Below are 22,702 nucleotides of genomic sequence, written 5' to 3'. Positions count from 1 at the left end.
AAGTAACCAGCCAGAACCACTATGTATTTATTCATTATGTAAAGTTGATTATGATCGAGACAATATATTCAAACTTCTGATTCGTCTGCTCTGTTTCACTCTCGTCACAAAATGGCATCAGATGCTGCAGTTTGCGACATACACAGCTAATAATGCTGAGGATAAAATCACACAATGTTCTTTTTATAGACACATAGCTGGAAGAAAACAGTCTGAGATTGCTTGCAGCAGCAATGTTGGGAATACCGGCAAGCGGGCTAATGTTCAGTCAGGACGCATAAACCACAGGCTACTGCTCACACACATGACACCGCAGATTAATGATCAGTTCGCTCCCAGCTCTGTGTAAAACCTTTAGTGTGTGTAAAACCTTCTTGTGTTTTTATGGTTGTATATGTGCTCCCATTCCTTCATTAAGACTATATGTGAGCGTCAATATGGCCAGTAAGGCGTGTGCACTTGTCTTAACAGTGCCTGTGGTTTTCTATCTTCTACTTTAATTCACTCCCCCTGATTCTGTTCAATTTCCTTTATGTTTAAAAAGTGCCTGGCCCTGTTCCAAACCCATAAAGACAGGAAACCACCATCCCAGGCCAAATCTGAAACTTCCCAGTTTGCTCATTCTTTACTAATGGCTCCGGCGTGTGTCCTTTAACACCGAATGCATGCCGTTTTGCATAATGAGGATGGCTAGGATCGATTTCCACTGATCAAGGCTGTTCTTATCATGCACTGGTTCTAGAATAGCGAATCGCTTGAAATTATCTACAGGCCATCTCCAGGCCAAGGTATGTTTAAGATGTCCTACGCATGCCGAGGACACACAGGAAATAAGGAACACAACTTGTTGGAGGTCTGTTTGTCCTCTGCTGTGGAGGCAGGTGCAGGGCTGCGATAAGCAAATTAGCTTTTGACAGGGCGATTATGATGATCGCACGTCACAACGAAGGTTGCAAACGGTGGCTTTGGGGACAGGCAAAGAACGTGTGTGGAAAGCACATGAAGAACGGGAGGAGAGGGGTGGGCGGTGCCAGCTGTAACTCTAGCCTGTGTGCAGCATCCCATGCACCACCTGCTGTGCCACCAACCCCTACTTTAATCATCCGTAGGACCAGCACTCTTGGGCCAGAGGGTCGTTAGCTAAACGAGCGACGCAAGACTGACACAGCGCATCTGTCGTATTAAATAAAAGAGACAATATAAAAAGTTTATCTTTCTAGCGTCTCATTATGGTTTTAAGATAAGAGTTGAGTATCTAAAGCGTGCAAACGTTGTAGATTCGTGGTGCTCTCAAAACAGTTGGTTTTATGAAGTCAGGTGTGTTCACACCAAGACAACAACTATAAAGATATCACCTAGAATGTCTTGTCACCTACCTAGCAACTCTTAGCAACTATACTAAACCCTAACCATTACACCAAGAGCCTAGCAACCACTCAGAACATCCTAGCAACCATTAGCAACATCCTCCTCAGATATGCCATAGAAACCATCCTGCACCGTCGTACTAACTTAAAATGTTAAAGGTACAGGTTGTAGGACCTGCCACTAGAGGGCACTACCAAAACAATAACAGTCGCGTGGTTTGATGCTAAGAAAGAGCATGGTTGATGGGATTTGTTGTCTTCTACCCAACCGCTGACAGCCATAATTCAGACGAAAAGATAAATCAAGGATTTAATGTGAGTTCAACGATTTGCGCGAGTAGATTACATACAAAGTCATTGCAAAGATGCGATCAGACTATGAATCAGACACGTCCTCGCGCGGGTCTAGAGACGCGATGCCCCGCGTTTGGCGTGTATGTCCCATAATACTAATTTTATTGATTGTTATAACAGCATACGTTTTGTGTAAAGCAACGAATCAAAACGTGAAGCTACATCCGCATTTGTCCATGAGACTGTTGTCGTGTGGTTTCTACGTCAGTAAAGGTGGTAACAAAGGGTAATTAACTTCACTGACAGGCGACTGCACTGCACCATTTCACGGTTTAGAATAGGAATTTTCTCATGATTTACAAGTAGTTGAAAACATTAGAGATATTGTTAGTAATTAGCTGGACAAAATATATAATACTAGCCTAGTGGTTTTTGGATATTTTACTGCAAAAATCTTACAAATTGTACCTTTAATTGTTAATGTTAGGGTTGCAAAGGAGTGAAACATTTCCTGAAACTTTACAGGATTTTGGGAAATTTACAGAAAATGTTCCGCCTCTTTGCAACCCTAATTAGCATCCATATCAACCCACTGTAAGAATGTGCTGCAGTTTGTAGCAACCGTCAGAACCCCAGCAACCATCAGGTTGATCATAGCAACCACATCAAACCCAGAAAGCACCATTTAGACCCTAACAGCCAAACAGAACAAACCACCTGGAAACCCCTCAGAGTCACTAGCAACCACCACCATATACACCCTAGCAACCATACAGCACCAACCACACAGAATCTCCTAGCAACCATCTAGCAACATCTTCCTAAACCGTATGCCATAGCAACCACCCCGTGACGTCTTACTAATTATAAGTAACAACAACTATATTAGCATGCACATCAACGCACAATAATGCTCTGTTTACTATTAGCAAACGCTGCAGTTCTGTTGTCTGCCGCTTTAAATGCTCAAGCTCTTTCTATTTTGTTAATAGTGTAAAATTATTTGTGAAAGTGAATGATATCTGAGTTTTAACGTCAGAATGGAGTAACAGTATGAATAAAAATGGAAAACTGATGCATGTGTGAATGAAATGTGGTAAATCCAGCAAATTTTACAGGGGTTTTGTGTGAAAGTAGGTATTATATTCATCTTTTTTTATTTTATTTTAGTAACCAACTGCTTTTTTTAAAAGCTAGCTGTGAATTATGAGTAGCTTGTAGTTTGGTAAGCCTAACAACGGTGGTCAGGGATGGGCAGTAGTGAATCTTCACCTGATGACTGTGTGTCGATGGAGGTTGCAGGGAGATCTGAGCAGAATAATCATGCCACATTTTAACTGTTGTGATAATTCATTTGTCTATTTTATGTTTCCTTTTTTTCCTGTTTGTGTCAACACAATGCAATAGAGCTCGAAAGTAAGTCTTCGCCTCACCTTTAGATACAGATCTGTTGTGTGCATGCAAATGAGAGCTTGTATATCTATCTAATGAACTGAGCAGAAATTTTTTTTACACGCCCTTAATTTGAAAAGTGAAATTCATTCTTTAAAAAAATAAAAATAAAAATCCAATATCAAGCATTATTTAAAGTTTGCACAAACATAGATTATTTTTATTACAAATAATTACCAAGTGGAGTATTAGAGACAACAAAGGACAATAAATGTAACCTATTAACATGATTGCTAATTAGCGGAATCTCATGAAACATGTCCAGGTTTTTCACCCCAAAATCAACAGAAAGAAAGCAGAATTTATATTTTGTTTAAATATCATATTTTAGGGCTTTTTGTGAAATTAAGCACTACTTTTACTACTATAGTGGCCAAAAAAAACTTTTTATAAAAGTATAGTATGTATATAAGTGCATGTGCATATAAATATGTTATAATATATTAAATGTTTATAATTGTAAAGTATTTATTAACATACATGATAGTAGTTGTTGTATTAACTTTATTTAAATGAAAATAAAAACACACGTTAGAGTAACTTTTGATTTTGAATGAGAATTAAAAAACAAATAATCCCAAGTGTGGGGATTAAATGTACTTATTTATTATGACAATAATGTCACAATGCATATCTTAATAGGCCTGCAATATATAGATTTTTATTTTTATTGAATTAAATTTATTATATTTTCTTTCTTTTGAATTTGAACTGAAATGTGACCTGGAAATTGTGATTTTTTTTCATAAACCAGCACTGACACAAACTAACTGAACTAACTATACATGACCAATTTATCCAATGAATTTCAGTTATCAATGATAGAGGGTGTTTTCTTTCCATTGTTGCATGTATGCGATTATTTGGGACGTTTAATCAGACAGCCACTGATTAAAAAGTTTACTCTGCTTCCATGAGTCAAACGATGACCGTTCCTGAACTCTTTATTTACGTCCTGTTTCTCAGCTCTATTTCATCTTTGCATCTTTGGGCTCATGGAATCCGAGTTGCTCCTGAACCAACATTTTGTCTCTGCATATCCCACCCTCCCTCGCCTCCACCCCTTCATTTCCCATTTGGATGACCGGTGACGGTGCAGATGAAGCCCTTAGCCATAATGTGAATCGCCTGAACTCTGAATTTTGCCAGTCGTAAAGAACATTTCCCCGCATCTTCAGCTGTGGCATCCCAGCATGCTGAATGATTTCCTGAAGCTTATGCAGCGAGACAAGCGTGTGTAACGTTTGCTTCAGCTGCTAGGAACAATTAGATCGTTTCACTGCAGCACAGACCAGCATGTGGTGAATCAGACTGACTGCAAGAAAATGCACACAGGGAGAAAGAAACCCAAACAGCTCGATGCCTCGGTGTGGGATTGTACGAGCGAGCAAGAGCTCTCCCACTCGTAGGTCAGCAGGTGCCCGATGGAGCCTCTGGACGACATTTATCCCAAAATGCACTGCTCCCTTTGCCCCAGCTGGAGCTAATGTTCACCACACACGTCTCAGGGAAAAGAAGGAGCCTCATGAATGAAGCTCAGTTAATGTTCAGCATGTAGGCTAACGCTTTTCTCTAATATACTCATGATGTGGAAACTGGACACTTGCCAAATGCACGGCTCTGCTTTAGCATTGGCACAGTGGGTATAGAAATGTGATGCAATGCCCCCCAGATGAATTAGATTTAGTTAGATATGCTTTGAAAGGCCTTTAATGCCTTAAATGGTCAGATGTAGTCCCTCTCTTTCTAAACACTATCGGTCATCCAACTGTAAAATGAATTTAATGGAGCCATTCTCTCTAGACTTACTTATTGTAGAACAATATTCAACAATAGGAATTTAAAAGCAATTATGATTGTGTTACATGAAGTGCCTGGCATTTGCTGTGGGGATGTCCTGGCCATATTTCACCCAAAAAAAACAAAACAAAACAAAAAAAATCGAATCAATGAAAATGTTTTACCTAAAGAAAAATGTTTTAGGACCAGATTTGGACTTATATATATATATATATATATATATATATATATATATATATATATATATATATATATATATATATATTGACAATGATTGGAATTACTGAAAAACCAAAACATGGGAACATATTACACTATTGTATTTTTTCTTTACACTAATTATTTTATTTAAATATTTATATAATAAACACTATTATATTTAGAGCTATTTATATCTGAGAATAATGTAATAATACTATAAAAAAAGTGGACAATGGACAGTACTACAGTATTTTTTCTTCACACAAATGATTTTATGTTATGAAAAATACTTTAATGCCATAAAAATTCAACGTATGCATAAAGGCAATATGATTATTTGAAAAGAATTCATTTTATTACCATAACTTTTATTTTATTTTACATTATTTTATTATAAAAAGTCTAATTAATATACATTTTAAAAAATTAAATATACATTTTATATAATAAAACAATATTAGAAAAGGCTTTATCTATAGTAGAGAATAATGGGGGGGGGGGTTTAAAAAAGGGGATTGACAGTAATGAGAACTAAGGTAAAAAAAAAAAAAAAAAAAAAAAAGCTTAATTATTGAAAAGTCAATCCAAACAATATTAATGGTCCTAAAACAGTAAATTTTCTGTATATAAAATAGAATTCCTCATTTTTTTCTCTTGGTTTAGTTGTAAAATCTGACCTGGACTTGTTTATGTGTGATTCATCCATTAGTCTTTAGGCAGACTCTGCACTCAGGTTTCTATACTGCCCTCCACTGGCTGGCAGCAGAATTGCAGCCTTTGTATCTGTGTACTACACTCCATGCAGCGCACCCAGACGGAAATTGCTACATTTGGGCCAATCAACATCCAGTCCCCAGAGGCCGTCCATTTTGGTTTCCTCTCTTATCTGTGTCATCAAACACTCACAATTCAATTAGAGAGTTTAACTCGACTTAATGCGTCAGTCTCCACAAAATGAACAATGACTTTCTCCGCAATGATTACAAATATCCCCAGATGGGATTCAATCCCTTTTCCCCCGAACAGAGAACAGCTCTCTTGTGTTTCTCCCTTTTGAGTCAGGAAACATACTGAGTGCAAACCGCAATTTATGTGTGTTACTCGCACATGTCTCGCAGCAGTGCTGTATGCATTGTCCTTAAGAAAGAGAGAAGAAAGCACTTAATGTATAGTGAAGATAAGTAGTTCCTAAGAAACCTAATTAAATGGAGAAGATTAATAATTAATGCTAGCAGTATGGATTTGAGTGAGAGGGTTGGTTTACATTGCTGTGTGATGTAGTATTCAGTTCTTAAAGGCCATTTATCTCAGCTTCCTTACAGTAAACAGTGATCAGTAAAAAAAAAAAAAAAAAAAAAAAAAATCCAATATGAAACATGATTCATAGTCACTATTTTAAAGGAATGTTCCAGGTTCAAAACAAATTTGACTCTTATGGAGATGCTGTGAAGTATTTCTGTAAATGCGATGTATGTATATATATATATATATATATATATATATATATATATATATCGCATTTACAGAAATACACTTACAATAGAAGTATATGTGGCAATTCAAGAGGGTTTAAAAGCAAAATGTGGAGGTCATATTTGTGTTAAAGCATTTTAACAAAAATGTACTTTAACAAAAATGTAAAACAAAAATAAAATAAGAATTTCAGCTGGTTGCCAAAACAATATTTCTCATTTTTATTTAATATATTAAAATCACTAGTAATGAAATATTGGACATAACTGCACACAGACAAGGTTAGTAAGCATTTTTATCACTTTAAGACTTCTACCAAACACACCCAATTTTAAAATAAACTCTAAATATCCTCTTAGAACCAGAAGTTCTAAATATGAAGAACATTCCACACTAGCTTTTTGGAAGGTTCCGAATATATCATCCATTTCTCACTAATAACTAGAAGATTTCTTATCAGAGCCTCACGTGTACTTTTGTATGCATCAGTAAGGTCATAATATTTTCATAATTTCCATAATTTCTTCCTGTAAGAGGTGTGGGAAAAAAAATATCCCTCAGAAATGAAGTGACTTTCCTCTCCCTCAGACTCTTCCCTCTGAAGTTTTGACTTGCATGCGCCTCAGTCCTCCTTCAATCCATGCATTCTCTCCTCGTGTCTTGTGCATGTCCTAGGAGTGCTTCCGAAGTGTGTGGCTTGTGAATGAAGAACCTGTCAAAAGATTTTTTGTACTGACCACTTGCCACTACTGGGCTCTGAATGGTCTTGTGTTCAGATTAAGAAGTGTAAAAATGGAGCAACGCAAGCTGAATGACCAAGCAAACTCTCTAGTGGATCTTGCAAAGGTAAGATACCTTTTGAGTGAATGTTTGACTAATGTATGATGGAACATCGGAGGTCCGTTTATGTGTTGATTTTTTATATATTGTAAGTCTACAGGTGTCAAATGAACAGACAAAATTTTATATGTAGATTCTTTTCCTACAATATGGTTTCCATATTTGGTACTGATGATTTGTTTCCTTACAAAGAGCAACCAAGCATATGGTTGATGTCAGTTAATTTATTATTTTCTTTCTGAAATGTCCTCACGTTCACTTTTGCTATTTATTTCCCTCTTGCTATGCACAATTCATCATGCTGCTTAATGGTCTGGAAAAGCTTTCATCTCCTTAGAAAAAAAGAATAACTCATGGGATACCTGACATGTTAAAATAGCCTGATAAATTTGAAACCCTGCATTTGCACTTGCCTCACGGCCATTTTTTAGACGGACTCAAGAGCGAGCCTTGGGGAACACCAGGCACAATGCCAGCTTGACTCTGCAAAACCCACAGCAACCTGGGACAGGGATACACTCGAGATCTGATGAGTCAGCTGAAACAGCCTCTCGCACGAGTGCACACTCGCTCACACGTCTGAGCTGTGACATTAAAACATCCGCAGTGGTCATACCTCAGCAGCCTCTGATGGGGCTTTGCCGTGAGAGTCATTAGTTAGTGTTCCCCAATTACCCTCCTCTCCAGCACCGCCCAAAGAAACCAGAGAGGGTGACATTGAGGCGTAGTGTGATATGATATGACTCATACTGGTTTCTGTCTCCTTTTATCATTGCTGTAATTGCCTCTCACCATCAGAGGGCGGTATAACATTAATCATGGCCGCAGCTGCTCCCAGTGGCAATTTATCCTATAATGCAGCTTAAAATAACTTAAGCAGCTGCAGTGCTTCTGCAACCTTCAGACAGCCCATGGGTCTGCAACTTCTGTTCCCACACCTGTGATTTGTTTATTTTTTGCAAGCTCTTTTGTTAATTTTAGCTTTTCTTCAGAAAGTAATGAAGTTAGTTTCTTCATATTTAATAGTGTTTGCTAATGCTAGTGTCACTGATGCTCATACTTAAGGTGAGGGATTTGAACAAACCCCTAAGCCAAAGTATTAAACTACATTGCATAACTTGTCCCACACAGTTATAGACTACAGACATGAATTATGCTTCAACTCATGTGGCTTGTTGAGGAAAGGTGTGAAGTTTGTGTAGGTGTAATTTTTCTATGCCATCTGTTTTTACCTGATGGGTGATAAAACGAGAGAAAACCAAATCACATTTAATTCAGTTAAAGTAGGGAGCTTCATCTTAAGTATAGATTGAGTGACATTGTTTTTTTATGACTGAAAGCAATATGCTGTCTTATTTTAATAATTTACGAATAATTATTGTTACAGATAACGCAATAAATAAGTTACTTTATGTGTGAATACTTTTTCTAGCTATTAAATAGTTAAGCATTCTTAAGGTACATAGGCCCAAAAGTGGTTTGATATTTTTAGAGGTATTCACACTTTTCTGATTTTTAAAAAAATATATATTTGCACTTTTGTCTGCTCTTTAACGATATTCAGACTTTTGAAAATATTGAAAATATAAAAAAAAAAAAAATAATAATAATAATAATAATAATATATATAAATACATTTCTGGTGTATTTTAATGTGTGTTAGGTACACTGAGTTGCTTGTAACTACTGTAGATGTCTGAGTTTGAAGTTTGTGTGTATGATGCAATGTCATGAAAGACCTTTTATGTCGTCAGTACCGGGAACTGAGATGTCAAAATATGGATGATACATTTCATCTCTCATCAGGGCAATCCATCACCCGAGTGCTTTATAAGGACACCTTTCAAATGCAGCTGCTTGACTCTTCTTTTATGGTCAATTTATAAAAAATAAATTTAATCAAACCTCATCACGCAGCACTAGGCTTAGATCAGCAGGCTGTTCAAACAATCATTTATGAATCTCTGTTAATCATAACCTCTCCCTCGCTTCATCTCAGACTCAAAACGTCATGTACGACCTGGTCTCAGACCTGAACGAGCGTGGCGAGGACATGGAGAAGAGGATTGCACTTCTGGAGACCAAACTGGAGACATTGCTCAGCAACTTACAGGCGCTTCCAGGCCTCATCAGTCAGGTGATCAGCCAGCAACACCGGGACTTCCTGGAGGTGCAACTCCAGCCGTACGAAAAACACAACCACGAGCGCTCGCAGTCCGTCTCCCGGCGCCGATCGTCTTCCACCGCACCGCCCACTTCCTCCGAGAGCAGCTAGAGCTGCCAGCCCAGCCGGCGTCTCCGGAGAAGACTTTCGCCATCATATGGCCAAGTTGCATTTTACTGTAAAGCCTTATGGTTTCAATAAAGTATTATCCAAATTCTGATGACACCATCAGAGGTTACCAGGGATAATGCGGTTGAAATGGAAACTTCCACACATATCTTGTTGATTTTTTTTTGTTTTTTTTTACCTCAATAAATGATGCTGTTTCTCTGTTGACAGAATCACAGAGAGACTTTTCTCAGTAACTAATGATGGAAAGATATATGACATGTTAATTAATGATGGATAAGCTATTAAGTAAGCAAGCCCTCCCAAGGGACTTAATTCAGGAAAGCAATGTGACGACCTCAAACGGCCCTGAATAGTGCCAGACTAGTGCTTCCTTCTGAATTGTCTGTCTCTGCATATATGTGAAAGACATCTGACCTGTTCTTTGAATCAACAGGCATTCATAACTCTTTATAGAGGAAATAATAGCATGCCTGAACCCGAGACGGGGCAGGTGAGGAATGCCTCCCCATCCTGTCCAAATATCGAAACCCTAGATTTACACTCTCAAAAGAAAGCATATATATTTTAGGTTAGAAACAGCATCATCTGTAGTTTTCTTCTGTTGTTAGCCCTCTAAAAGTGACTATTCTGGGGGCCACGTTGCAAACAATTTACTCCTATCGACTTTAATGCATCTGAATCTGTACTTGCACTTTTTTATCAATGCACTTCAACGCTTACCGACTATAATATGAATTTATGTTGCTCATTCAAATGAAAAGACACCTTTAGTCATAGGATAATGGCCAGAATGTATAACGATAATGATTGTGTAGGCTACAGCAAGGGCAGCAAATGAGACCTCAACTGAAATGACTGTGCTTATAAAGTAGATGTTAGATGGCTGCTGTTATTGCACCAGCGTCTCCATTAGTCCCAATGGCGATTGACGTATCTTTATGGAGTAGCTGAGAGGAAACGCTCTTGGCTCACTTGTGTGCTTTACACCTAAACGGTCTTCAAAACAAAACAAGATCTACCGGATGCTATTTATAGACGTAGATCTGTTTAAGAGCAAGCAACAATCTTGTATATGTTCGGAAATGCCTATTTTTGTATATTAACGAGGACAAGCACACCTCCAAATGCGTTTGTCTTTCTCAAAAGGATGTGTGGTAAAGAACTATATTTGAGTGTGGAAGTGGAATGTAGAACCAAAGCTTTCAAAAAGGGTAGAAAGAAAGGAAACGGATGGTCCTCTGGAAGATCTTCAGATTCCCCGGTGAGCTGAACTCTACCGTTGTACTGTAATGGATTTCTCTGGGATGGCCCTGTGAATTCAGCCTCTGTTTTTCTGGTGTTAAAGGTCAAACAAATCCACAGCACAAATCAAAATAAAGGAGTTTCATGCTTATTTTCCAATCAATCGGTCTCATGCCATTCAGAATGTTAACACAAATGTCTGTCTGATGCAAGAATTGATAACCACAAGGAGAGGTTATGACCGGTTCACCGTACTCTACTATCATTTATTGATAGCATGTTAATGATAGATCTGCTCTTTAGATTCTAAAGATATATGATGGGTTCATGTTGGAAATATTGGTGCATTTCATAACCTGGCCCAGCAACAGAACATCCCAGGGTGTATTGTCATTAAAGGGTTACAGAACCTAATGAAACAATGGTGGATCCAGCAATTTCACCAACATAGAAACTATGAGTGATTAAATACTGTATGCAAAATGAATATAAACAATAAAATTAACTATTTAACAGAAAACTGTATGTTGTTTGAGCATTGATGTATGTGTGTATGCAGTAGTGTGTTGTGTTAGCTTTTAGGTTTTATATATATATATATATATATATATATATATATACACATATATATATATATATACATATATATATATTTAAATCAAAATTGAAAATGATATTAAAATAAAAACTAATTTAAAAAAGCAAAACTATAATGACCAGATTACACGGCTTGTTTTATAAAAAAAACAAAAAAAAAAACTACAAAAAAAGCTATGGTACCACAAATACATAAATATTAATACTTTTTTCTTAATTTTGAATTCACATGTATTTTATTTCCCAATCCACCCCAACGTTTTTTAAAATCAGAACACCTTTTCAGTGTCTGTCCGTATTGACATTTAAGCTTGATATTCTAAAGTATATCTATAACAGCATCCTCCTGTAAAATGGAAAAGGGAAGGACTGTAAGCATTAGGGTTGCCACCTTCAATACAGAAAAATAAGGGACGCCTGAGGGCGACACCCTCGGGGCCACGATGATGTGCCAGTGATAGTAAATCACAACTTAAAATATGTTTTCATAAAAAATACCACACAGTTAAACACAACCTCAGCTATAACTTATAGCTGAGGTTGTGTTTAACCGTGTGGTATATCTGCGTTAACTCCGCTGCTGTAACCTAGAGAGGAGCAGGATGAGAAATTGCTAATGAACTTTAGTAATTGTATAAGGTGGCATGAACACAGATTTTGGATAAAATATTTGTCATTTTTTTGCAGACAGTAACACCATCCAAACAGTGAAACCACATAATAAATAACCGATCTACAAACATTTCTAAATTCATGTAAAACACACAAATTTTTTAAATTATTATTGGTAAGTTAATCTATTTTATTGTTAATTCTACAGTAGCCTATTGAAGAATGCAATAATTTAAATAAGTTGTTTATTTGCTTCACATAGGCACTATATTTTTATTATAAACTATATCCCTCTTATTAAAATAATGCTTTGTCTGACTGTACATCTTAATCGTAATAAACAAATCGGTAACACTTTAAAATAAGGTTCATTAGTTGACTACATTAATTAACATTAACTTATAATGAACTGCACTTATACAGCAATTGTTCATGTTTGTTCATGTTAATTTCCACATTTAATAATACTTTATTAAAATCTTATTAATATTAGTTAATGAACCGTGAACTAACATGAACAAACAATGAACAGCTTTATTTCTATTAATTAACATTAACAAAGATGAATAAATACTGTAACAAATGTATTACTTACTCATTGTTATTTCATGTGTTACCAACAAATCATACCATAACATGATTCATTAACATTTGTAACATTATTTCTTAACAAATAGACAACCTATGAAATCTATTGTAATCAATCAGAAAAAGATTGAGGTGATGAAAAAAAAACTGCCTCAGGAGATGATTGAGTTCTCTCGAGGCATGCTGTCGCATATTTGAGAACAAGCCACCGTGCGCAACAGAGAACACTCGCCGACAAATTGACCCGCCCTCCTCTGACTCTGATTGGCCGTGAACCTGAAACAAACCAATCAATGCACCGATGGCAGCGAGTCTTAGCCAATCAGGTGCAGAATAGGACGATTCTTTTATTCTCAAATACGGGACGATTCCGTATTTTAAGGAACGGATGGCAACCTTAGTAAGCATTCAATAAATATAAAGAAGAAATATTTACTCCTTACTGATAGGCAGAGCCGTTTTGTCAGGCACGTGAAGAGACCAAACATCGCAAGAGCGTGGCGTGAACTCATGGCAAGCATGACAACGGTGTGCTTTTGAGCCAACAAGCTGTATAACTGATGACGTAACATCAGCTTTCTAGTTTTCAAGTGACGATTTTGAAAGCACCACAGCCAAAATGAGTTTACTCGCCAAAATAGCCGAAATCGAGAACGAGGTGGGTTGACATGAACAGTAACTTACATGAAAACTAGCCGTTAGCACTTTAGCGCCAAACCCATTCAACAGTGAATGCAGCGGAATTTCAGAAATTAACTTTATATTCAGTAAACTGATCAGTTACATGTTATATAATACTGTTGATAACTGTTGTTGTCTTGACATTGTCATTGTACATGTGCCATTTTCTGAATGGTCTGTGTCCTGCAGATGGCTCATACTCAGAAGAACAAGGCCATTGCTCATCATCTGGGTCTGCTGAAGGCTAGATTAGCCAAACTGAGGAGAGAGCTCATCACTCCTAAAGGAGGCAGCGGAGGAGGCACTGGAGAGGGTGGGTACTGCACCATCATCACACACAGATGCTGCAACACCTCGCCTCTGGAGCTTCACACACCTGGACCTCAGTGAGTGAATTGTGGTCTGCTGGTGTGTTGTTTTTCACCAACCTGTTTTTCCTGCAGGTTTCGATGTGGCAAAAACTGGTGACACCCGAAATAGGTTTTGTGAGCTTCCCGTCAGTGGACAAAGTCCACTCTTCTGAGTAACCTGGCTGGCGTGTACTCTGAGGTCGCTGCTTATGAGTTCACCACATTGACAACTGTGCCGGGAGTGATCGGCTATAAAGGAGCCAAGATTCAAGTGAAACTCTTTGCACTTGTTCATCATTTACCAGGCAAAGCATAGGCATTGAATGTGGTGTTTTCTGTCAGATTGGGTTATTGAGGGCCTTTCCCTCCAGGAACGTGAGTTTGCAACACTTTAAAGTTTTGGTGAATCATTAAAAGAAATTAGTCAGGTTTGAATGTTTTTGATTAAATGATTCATATTTGTTTTAATAGCTTCTGGATCTCCCAGGTATCATTAAGGGGGCCAAAGATGGCAAGGGAAGAGGACGACAAGTCGTTGCTGGTAACAGACCATTAAAAAAAAAAAAAGTTAATCTAAAAATTACAATCCGCTGAAAATGTAGTTCCCCTTTGGCTATCCAAGAAATAGGTGAGTTTGTTTCTTTTTCAGAAAAAAGATTCAGAGAAATTCAGCTTTGCATCACTTGCTTAGGACTTCCACAATTCGGGAAACACAGAATCCAGTCATTTAAACGGAAGTCACTGTATATTGCAGATTGTCACTGAAGGTTGGATGAATTAATTAGGTCATTACACTGAAATTATATCACGATATGGACTAGTATCTGTAAATATTAAGCGCAAAAAGACTAAAATATGAATATGAATCCTGCATGGTTTCTGTGTCTCTGTGTGAATGAATGACACAGATGTGCGGTTTCATTTACTACACACATACTGAAGCGTGCGTGCCGCTTGCACTGATTCATCATCTGCCATCTGGCTACATGAGGACATAAATACATGAACATCTCCAGAGCTGCTCTGAGAGTCATAATACTATTACTTCTATTAAAATGATTAAAACTTCATTTTTAAAGAATAATCACACAATAATTATTCCATGTCTTAATTTTAATAGTAAATAGTAAAGATTTAGTTTTCATTAATTAAAATATAAATTGAATGGTTTTTGCCTTTATTTGATAACCAGAAAAAATGAAATACACATAAAAACACAGAAAAAAATAATAATGCTATTGTCAAAATAAATTGACTTTTTTAATGCATTCAAATAATTAAGACATACCAAAACACAAAATATGGTAATAATACAAACTATTAATAACAGTTTATAGGGCCCTAAGCCTGTAATTGTTGTTAAACTTTAATAAGTTGATGGTAAAGTGTATAAGTTTCATGATTTTAATTAATTAAACATGTTTTTTGATAATTAAATTTAATCATTAAAAAGTCCAGAAAAATAAATAATTTGGGGAAAATAAAACTGAATTTGAGAAAAAATACAACTGATTTCATTAAACCCATACTTGCTCTCCACTGGATCCTCTGCAGTGAATGGGTGCTGTCAGAATAAGAGTACAAACAGCTGACAAAAACATTACACCACTCCAGTCCATTAGTGTGTTGTGAAGTGAAAAGATGCATGTTTGTAATAAACAAACAAATCTATAAACAAGTTTTTAACTTCAAACCATTGCTTTTGACTGAAATACTTTCTCCAAATCTGTCCTGATGAAAAATATATTGGATGGCCTAAAGCTGAGTTTTTATTTTTAGTTACTATTCCCTGCAGACTCTTATTTAAAGACACTTTTGGCACTTTTTTGCTTCATTACCAGTCACATTCAGACTCCCTGATCTTGCCTCTTTCCAACAGTTGCCGCACTTGCAACCTTATCTTGATTGTCTTGGCCGTTTTGAAGCCTCTTGGACACAAGAAGCTCATTGAACATGAGTTGCAAGGTTTTGGCATCCGACTCAATAAGCCACCACCAAATATTGGCTTCAAGAAGAAAGACAAGGGCGGAATCAACTTCACAGCAACTGTACGACTTCAGAGGGCTATTAACGGTCTATTGCATACGATTATAAAAAAGTATAAGTTCCGATTTGAGTCACGCTAATTGAATAAATATTTAAGGTTTTCACTTATTGGAATATTTGTGAAATTGAATGACTACACATTTCTATTAAAGAAGTTTATAATAGTAAACATTAGTCTGACACTAACTACTAATTGGTAGACTTTAATAGACTTTGTGCCTAGCTTAATTCAATTAAAAAATGGTAAATGCTAATAAGATAGATACAGAATAATTCAAAGAACCTTTTTTTTATGGAATATTGCAGTGTTTATTATAACTTGCACTTAATTTTTTATTATTATTTGCCAAGATGAAATGGATCACATGGAGCAGCAGACAATAATTTTTTCTTTTTTTGTACTTCTTTATCAAACCATATCTTCATTACGAACTATTTTATATACATCTTAGGCTTTCAGTAGAGTGTTAATGTTTGTTTCTTAGTGTAATCAATCAGATCAGTCAAGTTTACAGTTATCATCACACTTTTGTTTTAGTCTGCTCAAAGTGAGCTGGACGCTGAAACTGTGAAAAGCATTCTTTCTGAGTATAAGATCCCCAACGCTGATATAACCCTAAGAGGCGACGCTACAGCTGACAACCTCATAGACGTGGTGGAGGGAAACCGGTAGGACCTTGTTCACGTCCTCCATCCTCAGTTATTCTCACTTTAGAAGAGATATTTCACATGGTTGTTATTCTCCTATGCAGAGTTTACATCCCCTGCATCTACGTGCTCAACAAAATCGACCAGATTTCCATTGAGGAGCTGGATGTTATCTACAAAATCCCTCACTGTGTGCCAATCTCAGCTCACCACCGCTGGAACTTTGACGACTTGTTAAAAAGATCTGGGACTACCTGCATCTAGTGCGCATGTGAGTCACATGTTCCTCTGAGCTCATTGTTGAGCGTTTTGGGATGGCATGCTTAGGATTTGGGCCGGAACAATTTAGATGGCAGCACAATTAAGCTGCATATTTTCTGAAACCGCTGTTGGGAATTAAATGAAAAGAAGTGAATTGCTGTACACTTTCTATACTAAAATGTCACTTTCAGTGGAAAATGCCTCCTGTGTGAAGCGTACAGGAACATAATGTGCTGTCCTGCCGTCTAGTGCTTACTGCCAGTCTTCAGAAGTGTATAGTATGCACTATGTATCATAAAGCCGCAGCAGAATGTATAATAACCCTGCCTGATATTTCACAGCTACACAAACCCGAAAGGGCAGCTTCCCAATTACACAGCACCTGTAGTACTTCCAGATGGAAAGACAGCTGTTGAGGATTTCTGCTTGAAGATTAAAAAAACCCTTAATCAAAGAATTAAAATAGTAAGTGACTTAAAAATGTTCAAAAAGCCATGTTTATCTGTTTTCACTTAGTAAAGGGCTGCATTTAAGCCATAATAAGTCCGTTAGAATGTAAAGCGATTATGTATTTCATTTATGCTGTACGTCATTGTTCTTTTGTGTTGCGTTCCAGAGAATAAGATCTGATTTAAATTCCTGATAGTGAAAGGCTCTGATGTAATTGCAGCACTAGTTATCTTTTTTTCCCACATGAACACTGTAAACTCACTAGACTCTTAAACTCACTTCCAAGGTTACAGTGTACAGTGTTATTCTTTTCTACTGAGAAGACTTTGTTCCTAAATGAGGTCTTTTTTTTTTTTTTTAATAGCCTTGACATTCCATCTTTCATACATTGATAAATTGATATTTGATACTTCTTTTAGATTTGTTCTTATAGTATTTTATTAATTGTAGTCTGTTTATAACATTTTTATGCTTTTGTATTATTAAAATATGGGTTTAGTATCACCACATTTTCCAGCAATTCTTGGAAAACCCCACGGCGTGTATCCTTAATGGAAGCGGAATTCAAATTACTGATGACTCGTTTCGATTGTTTAGAGTCGATTCTTTCTTTTGGAGATAATAATTTTATCATACATTTTTGGCTTTGCAGTTGGTTTACATTCAAATATTGGGAGATTTTAAACCATGTTGTAATGATAAAAACTTCCTAATCATCGGGAAGAAGGAGGCGGGAACCGGCGCACAATCAAACAGAAACTTTAATAATCATAAAATAAACACAAAACAGCGCACCAGCCCCTCACGGACGAGTGGTGCGCATAAATAAAAAGCAAAACATAAAATAAGACCCAGGCCTGGTCCTCTCTTGTCCTTCACGGTCGTCGCTCCAGTTTTATATCCTTCCATCTCCTACGTGGGACTCGAGACCGGTGGTGGGGCGCAGGTGCAGCTCAACTCCAATCACTACACCTGACCTCCCTCCTTGTTCCCACGTCTCTCGGCCTCCGCCCCACTCGTCACACATGTATTTAGACCAAAGAATGTATTTAAACCAAAGATTTAGTACAATACTGTTGAATACGTACTGAAATATGCATAGCATCATGTCTCTCTCTTCTCTATGCAGTGCATTGGTGTGGGGGTCGTCAGTGAAGCATAACCCTCAGAAAGTCGGCAAAGACCATGTGCTAGAAGATGAGGATGTAATCCAGCTGGTCAAGAAATAAAAGAACTCAGATGCTTTGCATGATCATTACACTTCAAATAAGAAGTGATAAGACATTTCTAAATGCCCTGAAGGTTCCCATGGCAGGATTGCTGTTTCTCCATTTTTATTTTTGGACTGTAAATCACACAAATACATTCAGCATATTACATGTCTACTCATTATTGAATCCAGATCACAAACTTGACTGAATGCAGTTATAGATAGATAGATATTTAGATATATATATATAAACAAAGTGAAGTTCAATAAAATCCTAATATACAAATCCATGAATGTCTAAATGTGACGCTGATGCATGAGACAAAACATTTTACCAGGTCTTTTTCTTCAATTGCTAGCATTGTTTACCTGATGAACAAAATAAACTGAGATATCTAGTTAGTAACCAGCACTTCACATGGTTTAATCCAGTAGTCTAGTGGTTACATATTATACCCTCCCCCTCTGTGACAATCAATCACTCAGGATAACCAGGCCACTTAGCGAATGAATCGGACAAGGAAGGATACACACCCTGTCAGAAGCACTGGTGCCCTTAAATTGGGCCACTCAGTAGAGACGTTTGACATTATGAATGTGCGATGGGTGCAAGCTGCCCCAAAGGTTAATCATCCAAGAAGTATTTTTGTTGCCATTGCATATGAGTTAAAGTCAAGAACGCTACAATTAAAAAATAAAACAATTGTAGTATTTTAAGGGCCTTGGGATAATGCATTTCCCACAGTCATGGAAAACCTAGACATTTTCTTACAAAAAGTAATTTTTTAGACCTGATCATGAAAATATATAAAATAGTATAGTAAATATAAGCCTATTTCAAGTGGTAAGCTATTCCTTTGCTAGTGATTTATTTTTGTGAGTTCTTGTGAGAATCTCTATAAAAACGATTTCTTAAAATGCTTCTGCAATAATCACAACATGGAAATTAATTTGTCAAAAGCTGTTGAAACCCTTTAAAAGACCATTTGTGATGACTCTTTACGAATCTATTTCACAATTTCTTTTTAGTTATTGGGCAGTCTACTTTTAAGCAGCTGCAGCAATGTCAAAGCGTTCTCAAATAAATCAATTTAAATTATACAGCAAAATGATCTACATTTTCAAAACGTCTAGAAAAGGCGATGCACAGGGCATTTCTTTGGTGTTCTTGTTTTTGAAAAAAAAATGTATACGGTTTTGTTATTCAAAATGAGTGATTAAAAAGCCTCTTACCTGCCACCCTGTTTATAAAATAGCTAATATGGACAATACAATAAATCATTTTCTCAAAGAAAGCATAATTGAAAGGTGCAGTAAGTTATCAATGAGAATTTAAAGTGCGGCATCAGCAAAAGTGTGAAGTCGGTTTCTTCTGGTGGGGTTGTTGGGTTCGTGGGGATGAAATGGAAGCAGATTCAGGCATTGATCTGAGTCTGTTTTTTAAGGTGGTAGGGACGTATGCCTGTGGCAGAGGAGCCAGTGCTCACCCATCAAGCTCCGCCCTTCCCCCACCCATCTTCCCCTGCTGCACTTTCCCCTGTAAATTATAGCAGCACTTTAGCTAATGAAAGAGTTGAAGTCCGGGCACTAATAAAAGCCATTAAGTGAATAAAGCACTTCCCCCTCTAACAAAATTAAAGAATTTGCCCCCTCCTCAAGAGGGAGGACTCTGTATTAATATTTATGAATTGCGGAACTGGACCCTCTACCCCCTCCCAATGACACGTACCCTGGCCCACACCACCCAACTTCTCTTCGGCAACCCACCTATCCTGGGTGGTATTGTGCGACCCCCCCGCGGGGCGGAGTATGGGGGTGTTGGAGGAGAGACATCCTTGGACAGTTTGCCTTCAGTTCGGCTAACAGGTCCAGTCCAGACTCCCAGCTCAAAGCAGAAGCTCCGTCAGATGGTCTTAGTCGTCGATGAGGCAAGAACAAGAGGCATTGGTCTCGGCATGAAGATCTGCTTTGAGGACGTCTATCCCAATGGGAACCTGTTGAAAGGTCCTCTTCAAGACCTCTTGTAGATGGTCCTGTTCGAGATTGAGGCGAGAGTCCTAAATGCATAAGTTGCAGAATGTCTTAACTGTTCTTCTTTTCTCCTCGCAGAGCTGCGCTGACAATTCCTCAGAACAGTTTTAGTGCACTAGAAGTTTCTTCTGTGCCGTTTGGACAAGTCTTCTTCGAGGTAAAGATTTTCAAAGAGTATTGTGCAAGAGGGGGACAAAATGTGCTACTTCTGAACAAACTGGGTAAGATGTAATATTTGCTCCAAATTTGTAGCACGCTCAAAGAACGGATTGAAGAGGGTAAGTGAGACACCAGTTGTACCATGAAACTTGTTGAAGAATATAGATGTAGGCAATGCCATCGTCTATATATATTTTTTATCAACTGTTCTTTCTGGTCCTCATCCTTCATTCTCCACCATCATACTTAATAATTTTTGTTTCCTCCCATTTCATCATGCTAAGTGGTTCAGTTGTCCGACCTTTTGAGTTGATTAGCTCACCCATCCTTCCCATTCCCACTAAAATGTCCCAAGGGGCATGGCAAGTAGGGTAATATGATTATCACCCAGATGGATGGGCAGAATCTAGGTGGGTTTTTGGAAGAGATACTCTGGGATACCTTAGGAAGTGCTACCACAAGAGATTTTGCAGTAACAAGTTAAGAATTAACCCTGATGTCCAAATGTTGTGGGATAGACGATGCTGCCGGAGAAAGAAAATTACATTAGTGGTTTATTCTTATAAATCAGTCTATTTGAGCAAGTTAAAAGTCTGGGGAGCTATTGATGTCCCCTAATAAGACAAGCATCACTTCAACAAACTCTATTTCTATAGATTTTTTTTTTTGAAAACCTCTGAACTGAAGGGCAGCAAACTCATGTGATTACCAAACCACTCTCATTTGTTAACGTCCATTCTAGAGTTCTCTTGAGTTCCATTTCATTATTCTACTGACATTTTTTAAAATTGACAGATTTGTCGACTGGTCATCCGACATAGGTATTAGGGAGGTATACGATTTTCGGAGAGGGTGGGGTTTGTCGCAGTTTTTGCGCAGGAAGGGCGGAGCCTGCGAATCTCTGCAGTGAGAACGTGACCTATGACTAATCTTTTTTTCTTTTTTTTTTCAATTTTGCAGACATCCTTAGTCACAGTCTATCGCAAACACCTTTTCCACCCATCTCCCATTTTATCGCTCTCGGTAATCACCTGCAACAATCTCTATGATACTGCTATTCTCGATTTCCAATATCTTCCAGGTTCTGGAAACCTGAATACAGTCTTTTGGAGAACAAATACAACATCGAAGGATGGCTGAAGAAGACAACTTGGTCTTTTGATGGTCTTTTTGAATTACCTTCACCCAGTGATCTATGACTTGTGGTTCTACCTTACATAGACTTGGAGCCTTAACCTGTTCCCAGATGACCCGCATTGTATTCTGCATGATTTTAAACAGCATTTTGATGTACATGGACCATCCCATCTTGTCTTTTGTGACTGATCCACAACCTGAACAAGTCTTTATTGACTTTACGACTTTGCCCAGGTCACCATTGTGCTTGATCTAACCATGCAGTTCCCTTTCTGTCCATGGTTGTGCCAAGCACTTTGGAGACTTGTGTGCACTTTCTTCCAGGGTTTTCTTACTGTTCTTTTCCTCTTAGATCCACAATCTAAAGAATCAAACCTTGTGCAACAATCTGTTGAAGTGTAATTTTTGTCCCAAACAAAAGTATTTTAAAGAGAATAAAATGCATTGTGTTTGTTGACTTTTACATGATCATTACGGCTAGAAAAATGAGTGCAACAATAAGTGGAAATAGTGACACTGTGGTCAAAATAGTGTTAGTTCTGTTGCTAATATGCACTTCCTCAGCAAAGCTTATGCCATGGCTTGATATTTCTTTGTGTGTGTCCTTTCAATTTGCTCATACAACCGAAGCCGTAACTACCATAAACAAAAGGGAGATATATACCCAACCCACCAATATTCAGAGTAGGTCTCAATCCACATGGGGATTCTTTTTAAACACATATTTTTCTTTATATTTTACAACTAGCTTGAAAACAAATTATAAAAAATGCCCATGTCCAGATGCATGCTCATTCGTCATAAGAAAATGTATGAACAAATTTGGCTCATCATCCACCGTTTTCCCTACTAAAGACAAAAAGACTTTAGTAATGGAAGCCTTGCTCAAGTAAATGCAATCTTAGATGCAGTCAGGGGGTCACGGAGATGGGTGGAGCTCACTGCAGAGCAGCACTTACAGTCAGTC

General features: G+C 37.5%; 1 protein-coding gene and 1 pseudogene across 2 annotated transcripts in view; both read left to right on the top strand.

Annotated features, from left to right (window-relative positions):
• Positions 1-11,461, top strand: part of LOC128021346 (small conductance calcium-activated potassium channel protein 2) — a 32,764-nt gene extending 21,303 nt beyond the window's left edge. Inside the window, exons 7-9 of one of the 2 annotated variants that reach the window (XM_052608455.1) lie at positions 3,069-3,077; positions 7,310-7,433; positions 9,427-11,461. In XM_052608455.1, the coding sequence (XP_052464415.1) occupies positions 3,069-3,077; positions 7,310-7,433; positions 9,427-9,702 (409 nt within the window). In that variant the 3' untranslated portion in view covers positions 9,703-11,461. The remainder of the gene's footprint in view (positions 1-3,068; positions 3,078-7,309; positions 7,434-9,426) is intronic. The other variant, XM_052608454.1, reaches the window with a different exon arrangement.
• A 1,643-nt stretch (positions 11,462-13,104) lies between these two features.
• LOC128020656 (developmentally-regulated GTP-binding protein 1-like) lies at positions 13,105-18,814 on the top strand (annotated as a pseudogene).
• The last annotated feature ends 3,888 nt before the right edge of the window (positions 18,815-22,702 follow it).

The sequence above is a fragment of the Carassius gibelio genome, chromosome A10 (genome assembly GCF_023724105.1).
Source record: "Carassius gibelio isolate Cgi1373 ecotype wild population from Czech Republic chromosome A10, carGib1.2-hapl.c, whole genome shotgun sequence".
NCBI lineage: Eukaryota > Metazoa > Chordata > Actinopteri > Cypriniformes > Cyprinidae > Carassius > Carassius gibelio.
This window is presented reverse-complemented; position numbering and strand designations above follow the sequence as displayed.